The sequence below is a fragment of the Tiliqua scincoides genome, chromosome 2, assembly GCF_035046505.1.
Source record: "Tiliqua scincoides isolate rTilSci1 chromosome 2, rTilSci1.hap2, whole genome shotgun sequence".
Taxonomy (NCBI): domain Eukaryota; kingdom Metazoa; phylum Chordata; class Lepidosauria; order Squamata; family Scincidae; genus Tiliqua; species Tiliqua scincoides.
In genome coordinates, this window is record NC_089822.1 from 211,178,206 (window position 1) to 211,198,680 (window position 20,475).

Consider the following 20,475-nt stretch of genomic DNA (forward strand, 5'->3'; position numbering starts at 1 on the left):
TATTTATAGCATTTGAGAATGAGTGGGGTGTTTTGCTTTTGTTTTTTTTGTTCTAATATATTGTTTCTCTCTGGAAAACAGACTTAAAGAAATTAAATGTTTAAGTGTTTCTTTTGACTAGACTTACAAACTGTTCTGTATTCTTTTTTTACCTTAAAATACTACTTAAAAACAACAACTGAGTGGTCCTTTTGGACCACTTAGTCCACAAAATAGGGAAACACAAATCTATTATGTCTCCAGTTCAAAATGCCTTCAGAGAAACAGAGTGGAAACATACATTGGGCACATGCATGTGTGTTCAATGTTTAAATGTGTGTTTGCCTATTTTAGGGGAGTAAAAGGCCACCAATGTGTTTTACCACTGTAACTTTAGGTTGGCTGCCTAGAGCAATACTACTTTACTGCACACTAGTTAATTGTAGAAAACCACCTTGATAATGCTTAGGATGAGCAGGAATAAAGGAAGAATTGTTCCATGAGAAACATTTGTGGGAAAGGGCAGATAAGGAAACTAAGGGCCCAGGCTGAGTCACAGATGGAAATTTGCCACAGTCTGAGTTATGCAAGAACTTGCAGAAAGGTGGGATTTCCCCCCCCCCCGCCAAGAAAAGATTAGTGAGGCAAGGGACTGAAATCTATTGGCACTTGCAAACCTGAAAACTATTTCCATTTGCTTTATCAAATTCACCAAATTAGTAGCTGGCACAGCTATGTGGGTACATAACAAGCTACAGGTTTTGGTAAGGTGAATGGGAATAGTCCCCAGGTTTGCAAGTGGAAATATTTCAAGACAACATCCCCAACATTTCATGGACTTCTTTTTGTCAGATGAGGATGTTTCTGGGAAGATTTTCTCCAAGTGCCTGCACCTCTGAATTTTATAAAGTTCAGAACTTCTTAAGGTGCTGATAACCTGAGTTGCTGTTAACTGTAGTCTGTGGTTTCCCATGTAATTGTTGCTGTATGTTCTGTGCTTTGGACCTGTTGAAGCAGTTTGCAGGATAAGATCCTGAAGATATCATTAAGATATGTTCAATTATTCTGGCAAAACAATTAGATTTGGATAGGATACAACTGTATCCTATATTTACTTGATTAGGACTGTTAGTTGTAATGGGCAGCTGAATCCTGAACTGTGTCCAGAGCTGCAATGGCACCAGAATGACTGCTGCTGCATCATATGGATATTGGGCAGTTACCAGCAGCTCCTGACACCTCTTTGGAAGGGGACATTCATCCCCTTTCCCTGGGTAAGGTAAGAAGCCCCGCAGTGGGGCCCAATGCAGTGCTATGGAATCAGTGAAGCAGAACTCCGCTGGTTCCTCCTGTCCAGCTCCCTCCCTCCACCATGCCTTCACCCTGCCTTACCTCCCCCTTCCCCAACTTACCCATCTGCCACCCAGTGCTCGCCCAGAGCTCTGGGCGGTGGTCATCGCTCCTCCATCCGGCTCTGGCTCAGCAGAGGCTTGTGCCTAGTCAGCACCCACGCTGTGCCAGCAGTAAGTGTAGCAATGTACTTTATGCATGTTTGCAATACTCAGCGATGGGCTGGCGCTGATCATTCTGGATCGGGCCCGAAATCTTCAGTGGGAGCTGGACAGACTAAACTTGGGTTACAACCCAGTGTAAATTTCTCTGGGTTACAGAGGTATCCTGTATTACAACTTTCGTTTTTAAATAGAATTGCCTTGTTTTAATTTGTGTTTCCTCCCTGCTTCCCAGGTGGGTATTCAAACAACTGTATGACAAAGGATTGGTATACAGAGGAGTTAAAGTCATGCCTTTTTCAACAGCATGTAACACACCTCTTTCTAACTTTGAGTCTCACCAGAATTATAAGGTATGTAGACTTGTTGAATTAATCTGTGTATCTGCTGTATTACACATGACTTTAGACTTGGAGTACAGTGGTATCTCTGAATAACTCATTCTCAGTGGTTGCTTATTCACTTTGAAATGCTGTATCTCTGGACTCTCGATGAAGTGTTCTAAGACCACTTTAGTCTGGTCAGCTTTTAGAGACTGAAGCTTGTTAGTATTCTGTATATGTGGTTGATTGGAATCTTGATCCTGTTGCTCTTTAGCAATGTAGTTGTTTAAATACTGGATTATTTGTAAAGATTTTTTATTTGTGATGTTTTTATGGTAGCTTATGGGCCAATTCCCTCCAGCCATAGCATACTGTGCAGCCAGTGGAGTGTGCACTGCATGCTATGGTGTGGGGGTAACCAGATGACCCAGGAGAGGTAAGTGAAATCTGCTTCCCAGTGCGTCTCCTACCTGTACTGCAAATAATTGACCCACAATTTGCTTGGGCAAAGAGCTTAGGGTATCTTATTTGCAGGTATCTAAGAAGTGGTACTCTAGGTAAACTTGGTATTTTGCTTCCAACATGGATTTAATTGTTAAATTCTTTGGAAATCTTAACTATTTTAAAAGGTGTTTGAAATATAGGGCTGTCCCTGTATACTTTGTCTGGAGTATAGAGCTGTCCAATAACATATTGCAGTAGTTTGCAGGTAATAAAGTTTTTAGAGAAAGTCACTGTAATGTGAACACTAGAAGGTTTTGTGCCCATTCCCACACTCAGTGCAGGTACAGACTGTAAGTTCTATTCTCTGCTCTGTGGTGTGTACCTATACAGACATGGTTGAAAAATGTCAGAGGCTAGCAGACACCTTTATGGGTAACAGTGAAAAAGCAAGAGGAAGCAGTTCTCATTATATTTATGCAATGATGCCAAAATCCAGACACCTTCCAGTCCCAAGCAGTTAGATACTTAACCTGTATTTAGTTCCATGATATTGCTACTGATGCACAAGTGGCATGTACAGTACAGTAGTCAGGAGTGAAGTGAATATTGTTGGCCATAGTAGTATTTTGCTTTCATAATTTGTTCCCTGATGCATAAGATAAGTAAATGTTCTCTGACTTAAACCCTTGTAATTTTTTGGATTTAAGGATGTTCAAGACCCTTCAGTCATTGTTAACTTCCCATTAGAAGAGGATGAAAACATATCTCTAGTTGCTTGGACAACAACCCCTTGGACTCTGCCTAGCAACCTGGCTCTCTGTGTTAATCCAGAATTGCAGTACGTGAAGGTGAAAGGCAAGTGCAGAACATACCATGACAGTACTTTGTTTCCATGTGCACAAACAGTGAACACTATCTGTACTGCATCGTTAATGCTTAAGCTGTTGTTCTGCGTCTGGGTCAGCCTGTAGTTCTCTTGACCTTTGTCTGTGTTTTGGTAGTAGCCAGAACTTGAATTGGAAGGGAAATACATCAGTGATGGAGCAAATGCTTTGCATGCTGATGACTTTTGGTTCAATCTTCTCCAGTTAAAGTACTGGGAAAGACCTCTGTCTGAAACCCTGGACAGCTGTTGCCATCTGGACCAGACAGTCCCAGGATAAACAGATGGACAGGCTAACAGTAAAAACAACTTCATGTGTCTAAATGCTTTGACCAAAATATTGCAAAATCACCTGGTAATATAATACTATGGTGCTGCCTTCCTTGGAAGCAATATCATTGCTGAAATTTTGTCAACTTTTTCTTGAATTGCTGTTATCTATATTGAATAACTGATTAAAGTGTTAGTAAGTTATGTATTATATCCGTGTTTAACTGGCCATTCTCTCTTTGCTAGTTTTATATTTCCTTCAGTGTACCTCAACAAACAAGTACACATACCTACCTCTCTCCCCCGCAATCTACTTTTTGCAAGTATTGAAATAGGTACCATAATACAATAGCTAGGTAGCTTTTAAGGTATCCAGGGTGCCAATGAAATACATATAACCTTTTAATCGATTAGTAATTGTTCAACAAAAATCAGCCGCCAAGAAGTTAACTACCAACACAATTCTAGGCATGTCTAGTGGAACTTATTCATAATGGAACTTACACCATAATAAGAGTGTTTAGGACTGTAGTTCTATGTTTCACTGCTTGTTTACTGCTCAAGAAAGTTTCAGTAAAATTGGAGGAACTTTGTTTTTAAAGGTGCAGATTTTACTTTGAGTTCAGCAAGAAATGTGATAATGTATAAAGAATTTCCCCCCCGAAAGCATTTCTAGCCCTCTTTGCTCAGTGATAAAGGTAAAAATGCTCACCTAAAGATTCATAAATTAGAAAAGAGGCTTAATTTTTCTCATTTCTTTTTTATTGAAAACATTTATATTACATTGTTTTGTTAAACATTCATTCAGCTAAATAAGCATCAACAAGAAGAGAAAGTTAGAACAGACGAAAGAATAATTCTTTACCCAGTATGTAATTAGCCTGTGTAATTAACCTGTGGAACAGGATGTGGTGATGGCATCTGACCTCGATGCCTTTGAAAGGGTATTGGACAGATTTCTGGAAGAAATGTCCATCACAGGCTACAGCAGTGGTTTTCAAACTCTTGGGGAGAGTTTGAGCTGCTTTAAGTTCTTGTGGGGGAGGGGGAGGCAGCGGCGCAATCCCCAGGATCGTGCTGCTCAGGGGGGCTGCAGGGGCTTGGGTACACTTGCCTGAGCCTCCTGCAGCCTCCTGGGGATGCGGGGAGCCCTGCGTGACCTTCTGTAGGGCTCCCTGCAGCTTCAAAAGTGAACATGGAGTGATCGCGCTCCACTTCTGCTTTAGTGGAGGCGGGGCACAATTTTTCCACTTCAGCTTTCAAAGCTGTGGGGAGCCCTGCAGAAGGTTGTGTTGGGCTCCCCGCACCCCTGGGAGTCTGCAGGAGGCTTAGGTCAGTGGACCCAAGTCCCTGCAGCCCCCCTGAGCTGCATGATCCTGGGGATTGCCTCCTCCCTGCCTCCTTCCTGCCTCCTGGCTACCCCACCCCTTAAGGGGGCAGAGGCCAGGGTCCACAGGCTAGGGCGTCGTGATGCCCCTGTCTGAAAAGCCCTACGTTACAGGCTATGATGGGTATTTGCAGCCTCTTGGTTTTAGAAGTAGGTTATGTCAGCATGCCAGATGCAAGGGAGGGCACCAGGATGCAGGTCTCTTGTTGTGGGCTACTGTGGGATACAGGAACCTGGACTAGATGGGCTTTTGGCCTGATCCAGTAGGGCAGTTTTTATGTTCTTAAGTATTTCCAAAAAATACTCTGTGTCTGTACGTAACATTGCACTTTTGAGGTGCTTAAAGAAGAGTGAATTATGAAATTACTTGCAATTCCTGTAGTCTCCAAATATGCTCAGTTGTTCAAAATCCATAACTGTATAAGTATAGTCTTTATACTCTTGATAAATGCCTCTTATTAATTTTTCAGGAGTTCAATATACAGTGCTGTAAATGTGGCCATAAGCCCTGACAGAAATGCTTGTTGTTGCATTGATTTCTTGAGTTTACAAGTCAAAATTGTGATTTTTAACTTCTTTGACACAGATAATGTGGCGCACAGATAGTGTGAGAAAGAAAACTTAATTGCTGTTGGATGTGTATAGCCAGTTTTCTTCAGCTATTGCCATCTGTTTGACAACATGAATCTTAAATATAGGTTGAATTGACATGGAAGTTGAACCTATGCATGTTTACTCAGAAGTAAATTCAACTTAATAGCACTTATTTCCCAGTCAGTATACATTGGGTTACAGCCTCAGTCCTGCAGAGTACGATTTTAACCAACCAGTGCAAGAGTCTTACCATCCTGTCCGCCTAGATGTTCTGCTATATTTCAGGACAACATGAAGGTGACTCTTCTTGTCTGGCAGGAGTAGTAGTTAGCCATTTGTCCAAAGCAAACTGTAAAGCAGTTTTTAACACTGCACATTTGTTCTGTCATCTTCATTAAAAAGAATCTCAAAGCAACTTCATGTTGTTGCCATAATAAATCTCAGAATGGTAGCATATTGGAGAGAATGCACAATGGCTATATAAAGTGCTTTCCTTTACTGTCCTGTAGCTTTTGTTTAATTTATTATGATTTATGTAATTGGTTTGCCCTCTTAGTTACCTAGCAGTGATGATTCAAGCTGCCTTCTAATGCCAAAAGGATAATGAAAAAATGTCCTTATAAGAGAGTGTCTGTTTCACAGTGCATCTTCTGCTAAGCTCTGCAGTGCAAGTTAGGCCCCTTTTTTTCCCCCACTAAAGACCCACCCCCGTTCAGATATTGTTCTAAACCGTGGATTAAGCTAACCATAGGTTAGGAAGCCATTGTGTGGTTTGTTTCAAATGCATAGGGAACCCATGCTTTAACTTTCCATGCAAAGTTTCAGAGGACGTGGTCCTTCTGTTTGCCACATTCCTGGGGCCTTCCAAAGCCTTATAAGGCACTAAAAAGTCACTACCAGTTTCACGGAGAAACCAGAAGTTGCATTTTTTGGTCTCCTGATCTCAGTTTGAGTTCGGCAGAGTCTGGGAATGGACGTCCCCGGCTTCTGCTGAGCTCAGAGGTCCCGCCAGAGGGGGTGCGTCCCCCCCAGATCACAGGGATGGGCATTCACCCATATCCATGGTGTCAGGTATTGTGTGTGTGTGTGTGGGGGGGGGGGTTCCAGAACAGAATCCCCACAGATAAGGGGGCACGTCTGTAGTTGCTTCATATGCAGCTTCCACCCTGTCATCATTTCTCAACCTAGCTGTGACAAAGTGACTATACTTTGAAATAAGTACGAGTAGCTTTCTGAAATAAGTAGTTTCCCTCTTTACCATGTGTATTCTCAAGTTTTTCACATCTGCCCACAGGCCAGTAATTAACTTTAGCATAACTGGAGATGGGCAGTTGGAATGAGGATGCCACTAACCTGACTGACATTACTCTTTGTTGTTAATCACTGACTTGTCCTCAACAGCATCCATGTCCTTGTGTGCTCTTTTACTCCATCAAGTGCATCTCCAATCATTTGCTATTATGGTTCCTGGGCAATGGCTGAGACCACCCTATATCTGACTAAGATGGTTTTTATGGCTGCCTTCCTCACCAACTTGGATGGATCAGAGCAGTGCTGTGTGTGCCACACCCATTGCAACTGTTTGCTCAAGGCTTTTGAGATATTTTTGAGGAATTCAAGCTGTCATCTTACAGCTCGTTTCACTTGGTCTTGGAATAGAATTTTGCTGTATGTTTTGCCTCTAGGGACCAGATATTGCCCCTCTCTGGGGATTGAAATTTTTACTTAAGTTCAAACCAGGAATGTTGAGTGTCATTGTTTGAGTTTCCCATGGTGTTGGAATGTCCGAAGGTTCACTGGAGATGGGAGACATCTAAGCTTGTGCAATGTGAGGATTTTCTCCACAGCAAACCTGAGATGTTGGGATTTGAGCAGTTGTTTCAGGATCCCAGAGTTCCAAAATGTCAATTGAAGGATATGGTAACCAGCCAGTATCTTTCTCACCCTCCCTGCTGTATTAGTCTACGTCGGCCATGAAGGTTACTCATGTCATTCATAACCTATATAGAACAGCACAGCGGTTCCTGACTGGGTTGGCTAACCCTCCCCCTAACCCCAGGTATCCCATTGGATCAATAATTCCATATTTGCTGATGCATTATCAGTACATAATCCACTGGGTTTTCCATGAACCTAAAGCTAGCAGATAATGAGAATTGATTGAAAGCATATTTTCCGAATCTAATCTGGAATCTCTTAGTTAGAAGAACTGAGTCTAGAATCTTGTTAATGCAGTAAGGATGCAGAAATGGAAATTTGTGCTTTCTTCCCTTCTCTCCCAGACAAAAACATGAAGAAAATCTTCATTTTGATGGAAGCCAGGCTGGTATCCCTCTACAAATCTGCAAGTGAATATGAAATACTTGACAGGCAAGTAGATTATCATTGCACACCTTCTAAATTTCATTCTTATAGATAACAATCTGCAAGAGGTAAAAGAGCGGGACACTTTTTGTTTTGTCTTTGTATAGTGATTTTAACATATGAAAGTGCTGCAGCCTCCCAAGAGGATTGTCAGCAGTTTCCGAGCTTACTGCTGCAGTGGTGCCCTTCATCCACAGCACCCTGTGTCCTCTTGCATTTAAAGGGGGAGAGCAACCATTCCTCTTCACCCCAGCATGGCATCTTTTCCAATGGCTGTTGCTGGTGTCTCTTCTTTGTCTCATTTTAGATTGTGAACCCTTTGGGGGCAAATCAACAAATTTGATTTGTTTTACTATGTAAGTTGCTTTGTGAACTACTTTTAGTTGAGAAGCAGTCTAAATATTAATAATATACCAGTACAGTTTGCAATGGATTTGGAGCTTAAGTGCAGTAAATACTTAACTTTGTTTTATGCAGTATGTATTGCTGAAGTGTTGGATTCACTTTTAAAAGCAGAATCAGAATTGTAGATTCCTAATTCTCTATGTTTTCACCCCTCAGATCACAGCATCTGGTTCTACCTCATGGTCTTATTGTCATTATTGTTTCTACCCAAGAACTTACTTGTGAAGTTACTGACAAAGCTCCCATTGGTTTTGAATTATTAGAATTCTGTTTTGCAATTCTATTGATCGCCCCAATTCTATTAAGTTAAATACAAAGACATAATAGAAGGTTTTTGGGAATAGTGACTGTGTGTTACAAATGCTGAAGAATATCACTTTGGAAGTGTGATCTTGCCATTCTTTTGCCTTTCCTCCTGCAGTTTCTTCCAGTAACTTCAAAACTGATTCACCTTCTTAGATGTGCAGGTCTTTAAAGCTGCAGAACCTTATAACAAAAACATAAATTGTTTCTGGATTTGATAATTTGTATGCTTCATATTTTACCTGTGTCTGCAAAATTTGCATTGTAACTGTAATTGAAATACTTGTGGAAGTATGAGCCTATGAATATTGGCTATAATGAAGTGTTCCAAACTGTGTAAGCATGAAAAATAAGAAATTGTTCTTGTTTAAATGCAAGATGTAATGGTTTGTCATTAAAGAGCTCAGTTCACTTTGCTCATGGCAGCTTCTGACTGTCAGTTGTTGAAATGTTGCAAACTGCATAGGTCCTGTTCAGCATAATGAGCAAAGGTTTGGCATTATGTGCACAAACATGGTTCTCTCTTTCTTTGTGCCTGAGGAGATTTAAGACTTCTACGACTAATTTGATATTTCAAATGACTATGGGAAACAGTGGTTTGTTCACAAATCAAGATCTCATCCATTGTGCCTGAGTGAGGTCAACTTTTGTTATTTTGTCTGAAAAGGCAAACAGTGGTTTATTCTTGCCCTGTTTTTGTGTTATGAATGGCTCCAGTGTAGATTAATGTGTTCTTGGACTTCCAGATACTCTTTTGTAGAGGTTTTGCTTGCAACAACTGATTGCTTGCTCAACTGTCCAGAACTTGAGCATTTTTTGTAGAGTTTTTGGTTTTAATATTTATTTTAATGTTTTGTTGCTGTGATTTCATTATAGTTGTGCAGCTATGGGTGTTGTTCTGGTAGGAAATCTGTTTATAAATATTGAGAACAAATAAAACTTGTTAACCATCGCTATTTTTGAAAATTATTTTAGGTTTCCTGGAATTGTTCTTAAAGGGAAGAAATATAAACCTCTTTTCAATTATTTTATTAAGGTAAGTAATATTTGTCATGCTGTGGCAACACAGTGGTGAATATCTGTGTGTTTGCTGAATCTTGATTACTACTTCTTATTCCAGATGCCTGGTGTAAACATAGGATATTTATTAACAAGGGTTTATTCAGCTCCGAGGCAGGGCTTGTCCCAGAAGCCTATAGCAGGATTTCCCTGAGCTCAAGAAAAGAAAGGGAGTGGGAGACTTGGCTGTACTTGGAGTGAGAGTGCACAGTGTGTTCAACACATGTATTTACCTTAACTCCAGGCAACCTTGTGCTAGCAGGGAGTCCAAAGCCACCCACTCTCCCTGGAATTGCTGCTGGATCCTGTTGTTTTCTTTAGCTTTGTATGTGCACTCTTCCTATTACAAAAAGCTTATAAGAACATCAGCAGAGCATAGGGAATACACTACATCTGTTGTTCTTATTGTTGTTCTATCAACCCGAAGAAGAGAAGTAAGAGGAAAGTGATCACTGCTGACCTTGTGCCTCCTAATGCTTTTGACTTCTTGTGTACAGCACCCTTGTCTTGAATTGTGCTATACAAAAAGAGCAAGTTTGGTAATGTGGTGCTAGAAGAATATTAAACCTTCTTTGCTAGTCCTCTGCACTGAGGTATGGTTCTTCATAACTGTTGGTGCTAAATGATTCAGTTGTGTTCACATTCTCATGTGCAAGAAGCACATGGGATCAACTCCAGCAGTATCAGTTGTTTGAGGAATAAGTCTAGCAAAATGGCTTGAGATGGTCATACAGGTCAACAACCACTTTATAGAAAAGATGCATCACAATAAATACCTAGTCTTTCCATACAGGTCAACAACCACTTTATAGAAAAGATGCATCACAATAAATACCTAGTCTTTCCATACCTTGTTTTGAGGTGGAAGATTAGGGAAGTTGGAGGTATTGGTGTGCAAAGGAATGTGTACTCCACTGAACACTGAAAAGACCAGCATCCCACCATGCTTATAAACTGTCATCTTTAATCTGAACTCTCCCTCAGTTGTGGAATGCATGAAGAAGACTGAATCATCAGGCTGTTCTCCCTGAAAGGGAAGCCTTCAGTATTATAGCAGCTTCCTTTTATGTGTGACTCATGTTGATACCAATGGTTTTAAAAGACAAATTAGTTTTTGATTTTAAGATACTACTTTAGCACTCCTCAGTGCTCAAGAAATTTGCTGGTTAATGTTTTTCATTGTCTGTTTTGTCCATTTTGAAAATCCATATAAATTTTGTTCCAGTGCAAAGAGAATGGTGCTTTTACTGTTGTGACTGACAACTATGTGAAGGAAGAAGAAGGTACAGGGGTTGTACATCAAGCTCCTTACTTTGGTGCTGTAAGTTTAAAGCTTCTGATATGGTTTTTTATGATCTCATCTTGATTTTTTTACTTGAGATTCAAAATGGCTTTTAATCTCAAAGCCTTTGGATCACATTACCCAAATGCAGCCATGACAAAGTATCCAAAATCCATGTATTCAAAGAATTTTGTCTCCAAGTCCTGGTATTAGTGAAGTTGCAGAGTCTGGCAGCGATACACTGGACTGTGCCCTTTCAGTCTGCTGTTAAGGGAATCCTGTTCTTAAATGTTCTCCTGCAATAAAAATAAAAATATATTTCTGTAAGTAGAAATCTAGCACAACAAGGAGTTGACTGAGAGCCCAATCCTGGGCTCGGCGCTGCGGCTTTGTGTCACCGCACACTGTTGGTGATCCTCACAGCTGAGCTACCACCCGTGTTAGCCCAGTGCCAGCTGGTGCTGGGCTAGTGTGGGGCGGGCGCCCAGCCTCTGCTGCTCGGCTGTCTCATGGACATGGTATGGTAAGTGGGGGCAGTGAGGAGGCGTTCCGGGGACGGGAGGAGGCTGGTGGGGGGGCTGAGAGGGTGGGGGGGAGGTGTGACAGGGAGGCATGCCGGAGCGAGGGAGTGGGCAGGGAGGCGGGTCCGTGGAGCTCCACTCCACCAGATTCAAGGTGTTTGTGTGGGGCTCGGCGCCCTACACAAACATCTTTACTGCCGACCTTATGGTTGGCGGTAAAGTGAGTAGCCCCATTGCGGGACTGCTTCCCTTACCCGGGAGAAGGGGACAAAAGTCTCCGTCTCCAGAGGTGCCACCTGTGGTAGCCTGAGGCATGCAGGATCCAGCACCAGCCATTCTCGGTGCCACCGAATCTGGGTGCCCCAGGCAGCTCAGGATTGGGCTGCCCAATATAACTTTTCTTCTTCGTATGCTAGTTTTTTTTCTTTTTTGCAGGTAGTTTTTGTACAGGGGGAATATTGGAAACTTAGCATTCCCCACCTGCAGCTTGAAGTCATATAGTCCACTTCTCAAGATTCTGTTGCTGCATGTGTAGACTCAGTGTCTTCTGTGTCCCAATACTTATAGGCAAAGAGTATTGGGATCCTTTTGTCACTTTTTCTTTGGTGGTAATCTACTTCTGTTAAATTTCTTTAGTCTTTTATCTCTGTTGTATTTTGAGAAGAACTTGTTTGTGGAAACTTTCAAGGGACTGCTAGCTAAGACAGTACTCTTATGTGATGATAAAATATGTCAGACGAAAGTGGTTTTTGTGTGAATAATTTTAGCTTTAGCTCAATAAGAGACTGAAAACTAAAGACACTAGCAAAAAAACCAAATTGTGTTATGTGGTCTTAGATTTAAACTGAGAACTTAGAAGAACTGAATGTCTTTGTGCTGTCTCCAAGAATGATCAGACGTTTTGGGCAGCTTCACTGAAGTGATGCTTCAGTACAAATCAAGGTGAAAAAGGGAGCCTTTAATGAGCCCCAGAGTATTTTACAATTATTTTTATAACAGAAAAGCAGACAGATAACATTCTTTTGCTTGAAAGAAGAGTGCTTTTTAGAGTGTGACTGAACAATCTGTGGTGTAGAAATTTACCATATTCTAGTAATGAGGCTTCAAAAGCAAAGTCTAGAGCAGTGGTTCTCACACTTCTAGCATCAGGACTCACTTTTTAGAATGAGAATCTATCAGGACCCACCGGAAGTGGTCATGACCAGAAGTGACATCATCAAGCAGGGAAATTTTTTAACCATCATAGGCTGTAGTTCTATTCACACTTACCCAGCAGTAAGTCCCACTGGCTATCATTGTTAAAGCATATACATAGTAGTCTGTTAAAAGTACAGCTCTGTAACATTTCCCCAAATGCAGTCACATACCATGGCAGCATCAAGTCTAATATATTAAAAATAAAATATTGAAATGAATGGGACCCACCTGAACTTGGCTCGTGACCTACCTAGTGGGTCCCGACCCACAGTTTGAGAAACTGGTCTAGAGAATCTAATAGAATTTTGCTCTTTGTATACCGTCTTGGAATTTAAAAATGATTAATTTACTGTATTTGGTTTTGTCTTGTAGGACGACTACAGAGTCTGCATGGACTTTAATATTATTCAGAAACATTCTGTGCCAGTTTGTCCTGTGGATGCCTCAGGGTGCTTCACAGCAGAAGTGACAGAGTTTGCTGGGCAATATGTTAAGGTTGGTTGTCTTCAAAAAACCAGAGAACCTCTGTTTTGAAATGGTATTCAGAAACTTTAGAGGGATGTGTGTATGTGTTTGCCTTTTTTAAACAGTGGCCCTTTCATTATGGCATTTTAAATTTTACTTTTACTTTCATGTTGTTTGGCATTAAAGAGATAAAATATTGGGAGATATTGTGCAACTATATTAAACTTGCTTAGACCGAAGCGATATCCCTCACTAACTGGAGCCCTTAACAAGTGTTGTACCCCCAGCAAAGTCCTGGCAGAAGGCATTATTAACTTTGTGTCCCTAAAAGTTTGGTTTGGTCCTGGGATTGATAGCGCCAGTTGTAATGGACAGTGGTCATGCATTTATATATGACAAATCTGAAGACCTAATGTATTTTATTAACCATTGGCTTGGATCTTAAGGTACCTTCGCACCAGCTGAAGGAGCTTTCCCTTATAGAAAAGTGATCATGGTCCTGACTTTGACCAGTTTTTTCATCCCATTTCAACTCCATGCCCACCTCACACAATGCTGGAGAGTCTTCCAGCCTTAAACAACTGGTGGTGGTACAAGGGTGTAGCAGGAAACTGAAGGAGTACCCCATTCTATCCGATCTGAGCTCTTCATTAACCTAGGGGACAGTTTTGAGTGGAGTGTCAGTTCTCTTCAGTGTCTTTATCAAAGTGTTAGATGAAGAGGTATCAAATTTGCACATGACAGTAAACTGGGAGAAATGGCTAACTCCACAGAAGACAGTACAGGTTGAGTCTCATTATTTGTGAGGATGATACCTGGCTTCGCAGTACAACACATGAAAAAGATCTTGATGTTGCAGTGGATCGTAAGCTAAACATGAGTCAGTAGTGAGATGTGGCTGCAAAAAAGGCTAATGTGATTTTTAGGTTGCTTTAGTTCAGGGGTGTCCAAAGTTTTTGGCAGGAGGACCACATCAGCTCTCTGACATTTAAATAAATTTACATAAGTTTACATAAATGAATATATTAAGGATTAACTTACATGAATGAATGAAGGTCTTGCAATAGCTCAAAGCCTATAAAAAGGCTTCACACAAAGTAAGGCTGGCCTTTCCTTTGCTGCTGCTACTGCATCACAGACGTGAAACAGCAAGCAGTGGAGGGAGCTCTCATCCCACAGCTCACGCAAGAGGTCAAACACCCTCACACTGAGAGCAGTTGCATCGGGCCAGTGTGGGCTCCAACAAATCTCTGGCGGGCCAGAGGCTCATTGGAGACTAGGGGCTCCCTGAGGGCCACATTGAGAGGCCTCAAGGGCTGCAAGTGGCCTCAGAGCTGGGGTTTGGGCACCTCTGCTCTAGTTCAACCATAGTTACCAAGTTGTGAGAAATAGTGGTTTCACTTTACTTTGCACTGGTCAGACCTCACAGGTCTGGTAAACAAAGGTGTACCTTTGAATGTTGGAGAGGGGGCGAGAATGATACTACCCTTCAAATACCTGATGGGCAAAGATTTTTTTTCTTTGCTGTCTCAGAGAGCAAGACTAGTTCTAATGGGCTTAAGCAGTTGGAGGGATGGTTTTCCATGAATATCAGAAAAATATTTCAGTAAGAGCAGTTGGTCAGTGGAAGCAGTAAGAGCAGTTGGTCAGTGGAAGCAGTAAGAGCAGTTGGTCAGTGGAACCAATTACCAAGGAAGTGATGTTTTCTTTCTCACTAGAAGTGTTAAAGCAGAGGCTTGATGGGCATCTTTTGAAGTTGTTCTAGAGAAGATTTTCCTGCTTCAGGTAGAGGGTTGGATGAAGGCCCCTTCTGTTAGCAGTAGTTCAAGACAAGTTATAGTTTTCAATTCAAATGACAATTCTGAGCTCAGTATTTGAGTCCCTTTCTTTTTCTTCCACCAACAGATATCTGGGCCCCCCAACAAAGTGCCCTTGGCATAGCAACCTTAGAAATGATCTGTCCTTAAGCATGACTTGTAGAAGTGGGTTGGCATGAGTGCAGTTTCAACTTGTGTTCCTTAATGATACTCAAAAACTCAGTTATAGCTTGGCATTTGTTAGCAGATTTATTAAATATATTGTATCAAATATATATGATACTTGCTAAAAATCGTATTTATTATAGGATTCCTGCAGTGAATGCAAGATGTTTTATGTACGCAAAAGCTGTACCATAGTTAACTTTATCCTTGGAAGTTGATCCTGTTTCTGCAGTTGCTCACTGAGATAAATTTATCATATAGTTTAACAATGTTTTCAAAACTTATTTTTCCTTTTGGCTTAGGATGCAGACAAGAATATCATCAGGGCCCTAAAAGAGCAAGGCAGACTGATTCACACCAGCACTTTCAATCACAACTATCCTTTTTGTTGGAGGTATGAAGAGTTAAATTTGTACTTCATTAAAAGAGTATTTTGACTTAATGCAAAAAAAAAAAACAAAACACAACAAACTGTCATGCTTTCATCATTCTTCTAGCATGGACAATTAAACCACACAGTTAAGCAAGTTGTATTCATACCTGTGTTTGTATCTGTATATTTAGTAAGTTTATATTTATTTATATAAATATATAATTATGTATTTAGATAATGTATATTTAGATAATGTAAGTTAATCTGTATATTTTTTCAGTCATCCATATTCTGCTGAAGGTAAGGGGAAACTTTTCCCCTTACCCTCAGGTAAGGCACGCTGGCCCCATGGGTCTCCTCAGACTTGTGCCACCTCCTGAGGTGGCATAAGTCCAAGCAGAGCGGGACAGCTTGAAGCCACTTTAAACTCCCTGGGAACAGGGGTTGGGATCCAGCATAACTGCTGGATCCCAGGCCTACTTCCCATTCCCCACCCGCCCACCCCGGGGCCTCCTCCCCGCCTCCTCCCCACCCACCCCAGAGCCTTGCGTTGGCTCAGGTGGGCCAATGCAGGGCTCGCCACGCAATCTGCCACGGAGGCTGGATTCAACTGACACGGCTTGCTCATAAGGCATAAACGTGCTTTACGGCACGGTGTAAGGGACTTGCACCAGCCCAAGGGCGCCTCTGGATTGCGCCTTTAGTAAATTAAACATTTACAATAAGTATAAGTTTACAAATTTATTTAAAGGAGAACCCTTCTAACCGTCCAAAGCAGTTGCTGATCTGTTTAAAATTCTCCAAATATCGCAAAGGTTGCAATCCTATCCACAACTATCTGGGAGTAAGTCCACTGACTACCGTTGTTAAAAGCATATACGCAGTAGCCTGTTAAATGTACAGATCTGTGACATTTACCCAAATGCAATAGCATACCATGGTAGCATTAAATCTAATATACGTATTAAAAATAAAGAACATATTGAAATGAATGGGGACCCTTCTGAAACTGACTCATGACCCACCTAATGGCGCCCGATCCACAGTTTGAGAAATGCTGGCCTAGTGACTAAATGGAGCTGTGAATTGGAATTTCCCTGCTTTGAATCTTGCTTTGCCATGTACTTCTCAAGGTGTACCTATCTTGATGCAAAATGTACCTGTCTCCACAAAATGGAGAGCTCTGTAATGGCTCAAGTATGTGATCTTAGCCACCTGTGTTAGAAAGTGCACCAAAAAAAAAAAGCTGATCGGACTGGTGAGGGAAATTCTTCGCTTGCCTGAGTAAGTGACCACATAGAAGGCGAAGAAAATCTAACTAACGACAGTCTTGTGATGATGAAATTGCATTTGAAACTTTAATCTTCTGGTTACCTTCACTGTGGCTGTCTTTTTAAAAAACTTTTCTGAAATCTTTTTCTGTTAAATAAATCAGTATATTCACATTCAAACCACACTCAAAACAACCAACTCTTTGATGCCTTGACAGAGCAATCTGGTAGTTTTATAAAAAGCTGGGCTTTGTGAAGTACCAGTTGCTTTGTCTCATTCCCTAAGTTGTTATGCAAAGCAGTAAGTGGTGTCAAACCACTTGAACAGGGGTGTCAAACATAAGGTCCAGGGGCTGGATGCGGCCCGTGGAAGCTTTTTGTCTGGCCCTCTGACTCTCAGCTGCTGAGCAGTGCTGAGGTGTTGCTGCTGTAGGGGCAGCCCACATGAAAACTGGGCTATCTCATATCTTGAGATATGATCAAGATTTGTGTATTTTCTCTTGTCATTTGCAGTGAATAAGCTCCTAAATGAGAAAAAGTGCTTATTTTTAGTTATGACCTGTTTAATGACATAACTTCCTGCCTAATGACATCAATTTCGGCCCTCAGCAGGCACCATGAATGGTATTTGGCCCTTGGTATGACACGAGTTTGACACCCCTGTCCTAGAACTTGCCTGTAGTGCGATCCATCTGTTTAGAGATGACCTCTGAAGTTCTTGGATCATGCCACTACGAGCGTTAGGATTTTATGAAAAGTGGAGATTCGGACCTATGAACAATTTGGACTCTTGCAGTTCTCCCTACTTAAGGTCATATTTTTACTCTCAATAGTTTCAAGTATCTTTAACGTCTTTGTCAAAATAGTATTGCACTTAACCTCTCTCACAACCCAATCCTGAGCTGCCTGAAGCAAGGGGCTGCCACAGTTCCAAAAATGGCTGCAGCAGCATCCTAAGCACAACTGAGTAGCCGCTGCTGGCTCCTCAGGGAAGGAACATTCATCCCCTTCTCCCAGGTAAGGAAGGCAGCCCCACAATGGGGTTACTTGATTCTGCAGCAGCTCTGGAGCCGTGCAGAGAATCAAAGAGTTCCGTGTCGGGTCACGTGGCCTGACACGGAACTCGGGCTCAAGTGGAGCTGAGCTCCACTGGTCCCACCCTCCTCCTGCCCTGCTCCTTTTCCTCACCCTTACTCTGCTCTCTCCCCACTTTCCTCCTGCCCTGGAATGCCTTCTCCCCGCTTCCCCAAGCCCCCACCCTGCCACCCTGCAGTTTGGGTGTCTGCAGAGCAGTGAAGCTCCAGCTTTCCACTGGCGCTAGCCCAGCGCAAGCTTGTGCTGGGCTAGCTCTGGTGCTCGGCTGGCGCTAAGCCCCACAAATATGCCTTACATCACATTTGCGATAGTGTGTACTGGCGGTAAGCTGGTGCGCAGAGTTCAGGATTGGGCTCTTACTCAATATTAATGCCATCTCTCAATACATAGAATAGAGAGTGAACACCTAGTGATGAAACAAAATGTTTCAGGAGATGCGAATGGCTAGTGCCCTGGGGTTTGGACTCCACAATAGTTTGTGTGACATTGGGAACCTGGCTCTAGAACCCATAGTCTTTTCCTCATTCCTTCCCTCCTAGGGAAAAATTGGCCTTTGTTTAGCATTAAGCAGGTTCCCTCTTACTCATACTGTGAGAATTAACTTCAAACCCTTACTTAAAATCCTGGGTGAGATAAGAACTCTGAATGGTATTTGTGGGTGTCCAGTGTTGTACCTGTACCAGACGGGCAAAATCCTAAAATTGAGTTTCTTGATGCATGGTCTTTATAGTGTTTGTTCTTTTCAGGTTTCCAATTAATAAACAGGAAAGGACAACCACCAACCACTTTATCTTTAGATGTATTGTGGGTTAGAAGGTGGTATAGATAATCCACTGAGAGTCCCATTATAAATTTAGTGGATTTAGTGGCTGGTTTGCTAGCAGATGCAATCAGATTATTGTTAACTAGACTTGTAGACATTGACAGTCAAGAAACTATGGCAGCAGCCCATAGAATCTGCTCCCCATTGCACAACCTTGGGGTAAACTATGGTAGCAGACCTAATTATCTCTTCTTTTTCCACTGTTCCCAAGAACGATGGGTATTTATGTTGGCTCTTTGCAATGCCCTACCCTCTAATATGCTTAAGGGTAGATATAAAGATCTACCAAAGGAAGATGGGATGTAATTGTTGGGGGGGAAATAGACCCTTTACCACACACATATTTTACTGCATTGTACTAAAAATAGGTCCTCTGCTCAAGATTTCTTAAATCACTTTTTCCTGATAATTTGGGCCAAATGGAAGGTTTGATAATACAGCACCTATTAATAGGAAATGATGAGTTTTGTACAAGACAGATTGCTATGTATCTTAGGTTATGTATTTGGGAAAACCATAATGTATTATTAGAATGAGCTTGTGTATATATAGGTTATCTAGTCAGAAGTGGATACTGTAACGGGTGGTTCAAAATATATGCTATTATTTGCCATTAAAGATAAATAAATAATCTTAGTTGAACACCTTGTATAGTATTTTAAATGCAAATTGATTTTGTTTGTTGAACCAGCCAACTGTATTCTATACAATTTTAATTCTTGTACTTACTGAAAAATGTGCATTATAGTTTTTCAGCAGCTTGTCTGAAAAGCAGTCAAATTTTCCACCACAAAATACTGCACTTGAAAGTCCTTGAGATGCAGAGGCTCAGTGTTGTCTTTAATATAAGAGGTTGACAGTGAAAATTGAGTTCCCTTTATGCATTATGAAACCTTTTAAATTCAGTGTTTGTTATTGGGCAAAGTAAACATTCAAATAGATACTCAAGGGGTATAAATTGTACTTATGGAAGTGTCTTCTGTGATTCTTCATCTTAAGTTTGTGATTCAATGTGATTATGTGATGTGCCAAGTGGTTTTTAAATAAGACTTTACATTTCTTACCGACTGTATTCATCTTTTCTGCTGCTTGGTTTTTCCCTATCATGTTCTCCTTTTCTGCTGACTTACTGCAGCTGATCCAGGCCTGTTAAAGAACTTGGTTCTTTCTCAGACTCTTTTGGCTCTGCCACAAAATTAATTTGTCAATAAGAGCCATCTTTCATATTCTAGTACTAAATTTTACTGCTCAGTGAGATTTCTTTTTTAAAGCTTCTAATTCACCTAGGTATGTTCTATACTATATATCCATTTGCATCATTTAGTTAGCAGATCTCCTTCTGTGGCCCTTCCATTCCTTTCAGGCCACATTTCAAGCATGTACAACCACAGTTCAATTCAGAAGAAAATGAGGTTTAAAAGAACGATAGTTTACATCCCAGTTCTAACTAGTACTGGCACAGCCAGGCTGCATGATCTGTGTTGTATCCAGCACTATCTGGGAACCGGCTGGAGGTCTCCTCAGAGTACAGGGATATTTTCCCCCATACCCTCATACCCCAAGTATTGTCCCAGCCAGTCCTATGGGGCTACTTGAATCTCTGCCAACTATGTTGCTGGTGGAAGTCTGAGTGGCCTTGTGTAGGGCTGCCTAACCTTGGAAGGGAGTCATGATACGGTGGAGTTTTGGGCTATTTAATGTTAATAAAACCAATGAATATGTTGGTATTTTTGCATTATGAGTAGCAAGCAATTTAAAATTCTGGATGACAGCTCAGTATGAAGTTGTACTACGAGTATGAAATGTATTACTCGTACATTTCTGAATTCTGCTAAATCTTGAAGGTAAGGGCACAAGCACACTTCATTAAAAGGAACAGAGCCAAACTTGGTGTGCAAAGCATTGCAGGATGGTTAAAAAACATTCCTAATTCTCTTGATGTGA

The 20,475-nt window shown here is 41.4% G+C and overlaps 1 protein-coding gene across 3 annotated transcripts in view; it reads left to right on the forward strand.

Annotated features, from left to right (window-relative positions):
- IARS1 (isoleucyl-tRNA synthetase 1) overlaps window positions 1-20,475 on the forward strand; it is a 130,144-nt gene that overhangs the window by 28,100 nt on the left and 81,569 nt on the right. For all 3 annotated transcript variants that reach the window (XM_066618229.1, XM_066618230.1, XM_066618231.1), the window contains 7 exons: window positions 1,726-1,843; window positions 2,965-3,112; window positions 7,674-7,761; window positions 9,439-9,499; window positions 10,748-10,843; window positions 12,895-13,017; window positions 15,272-15,363. In XM_066618229.1, coding sequence (XP_066474326.1) covers window positions 1,726-1,843; window positions 2,965-3,112; window positions 7,674-7,761; window positions 9,439-9,499; window positions 10,748-10,843; window positions 12,895-13,017; window positions 15,272-15,363 — 726 coding nt within the window. The remainder of the gene's footprint in view (window positions 1-1,725; window positions 1,844-2,964; window positions 3,113-7,673; window positions 7,762-9,438; window positions 9,500-10,747; window positions 10,844-12,894; window positions 13,018-15,271; window positions 15,364-20,475) is intronic.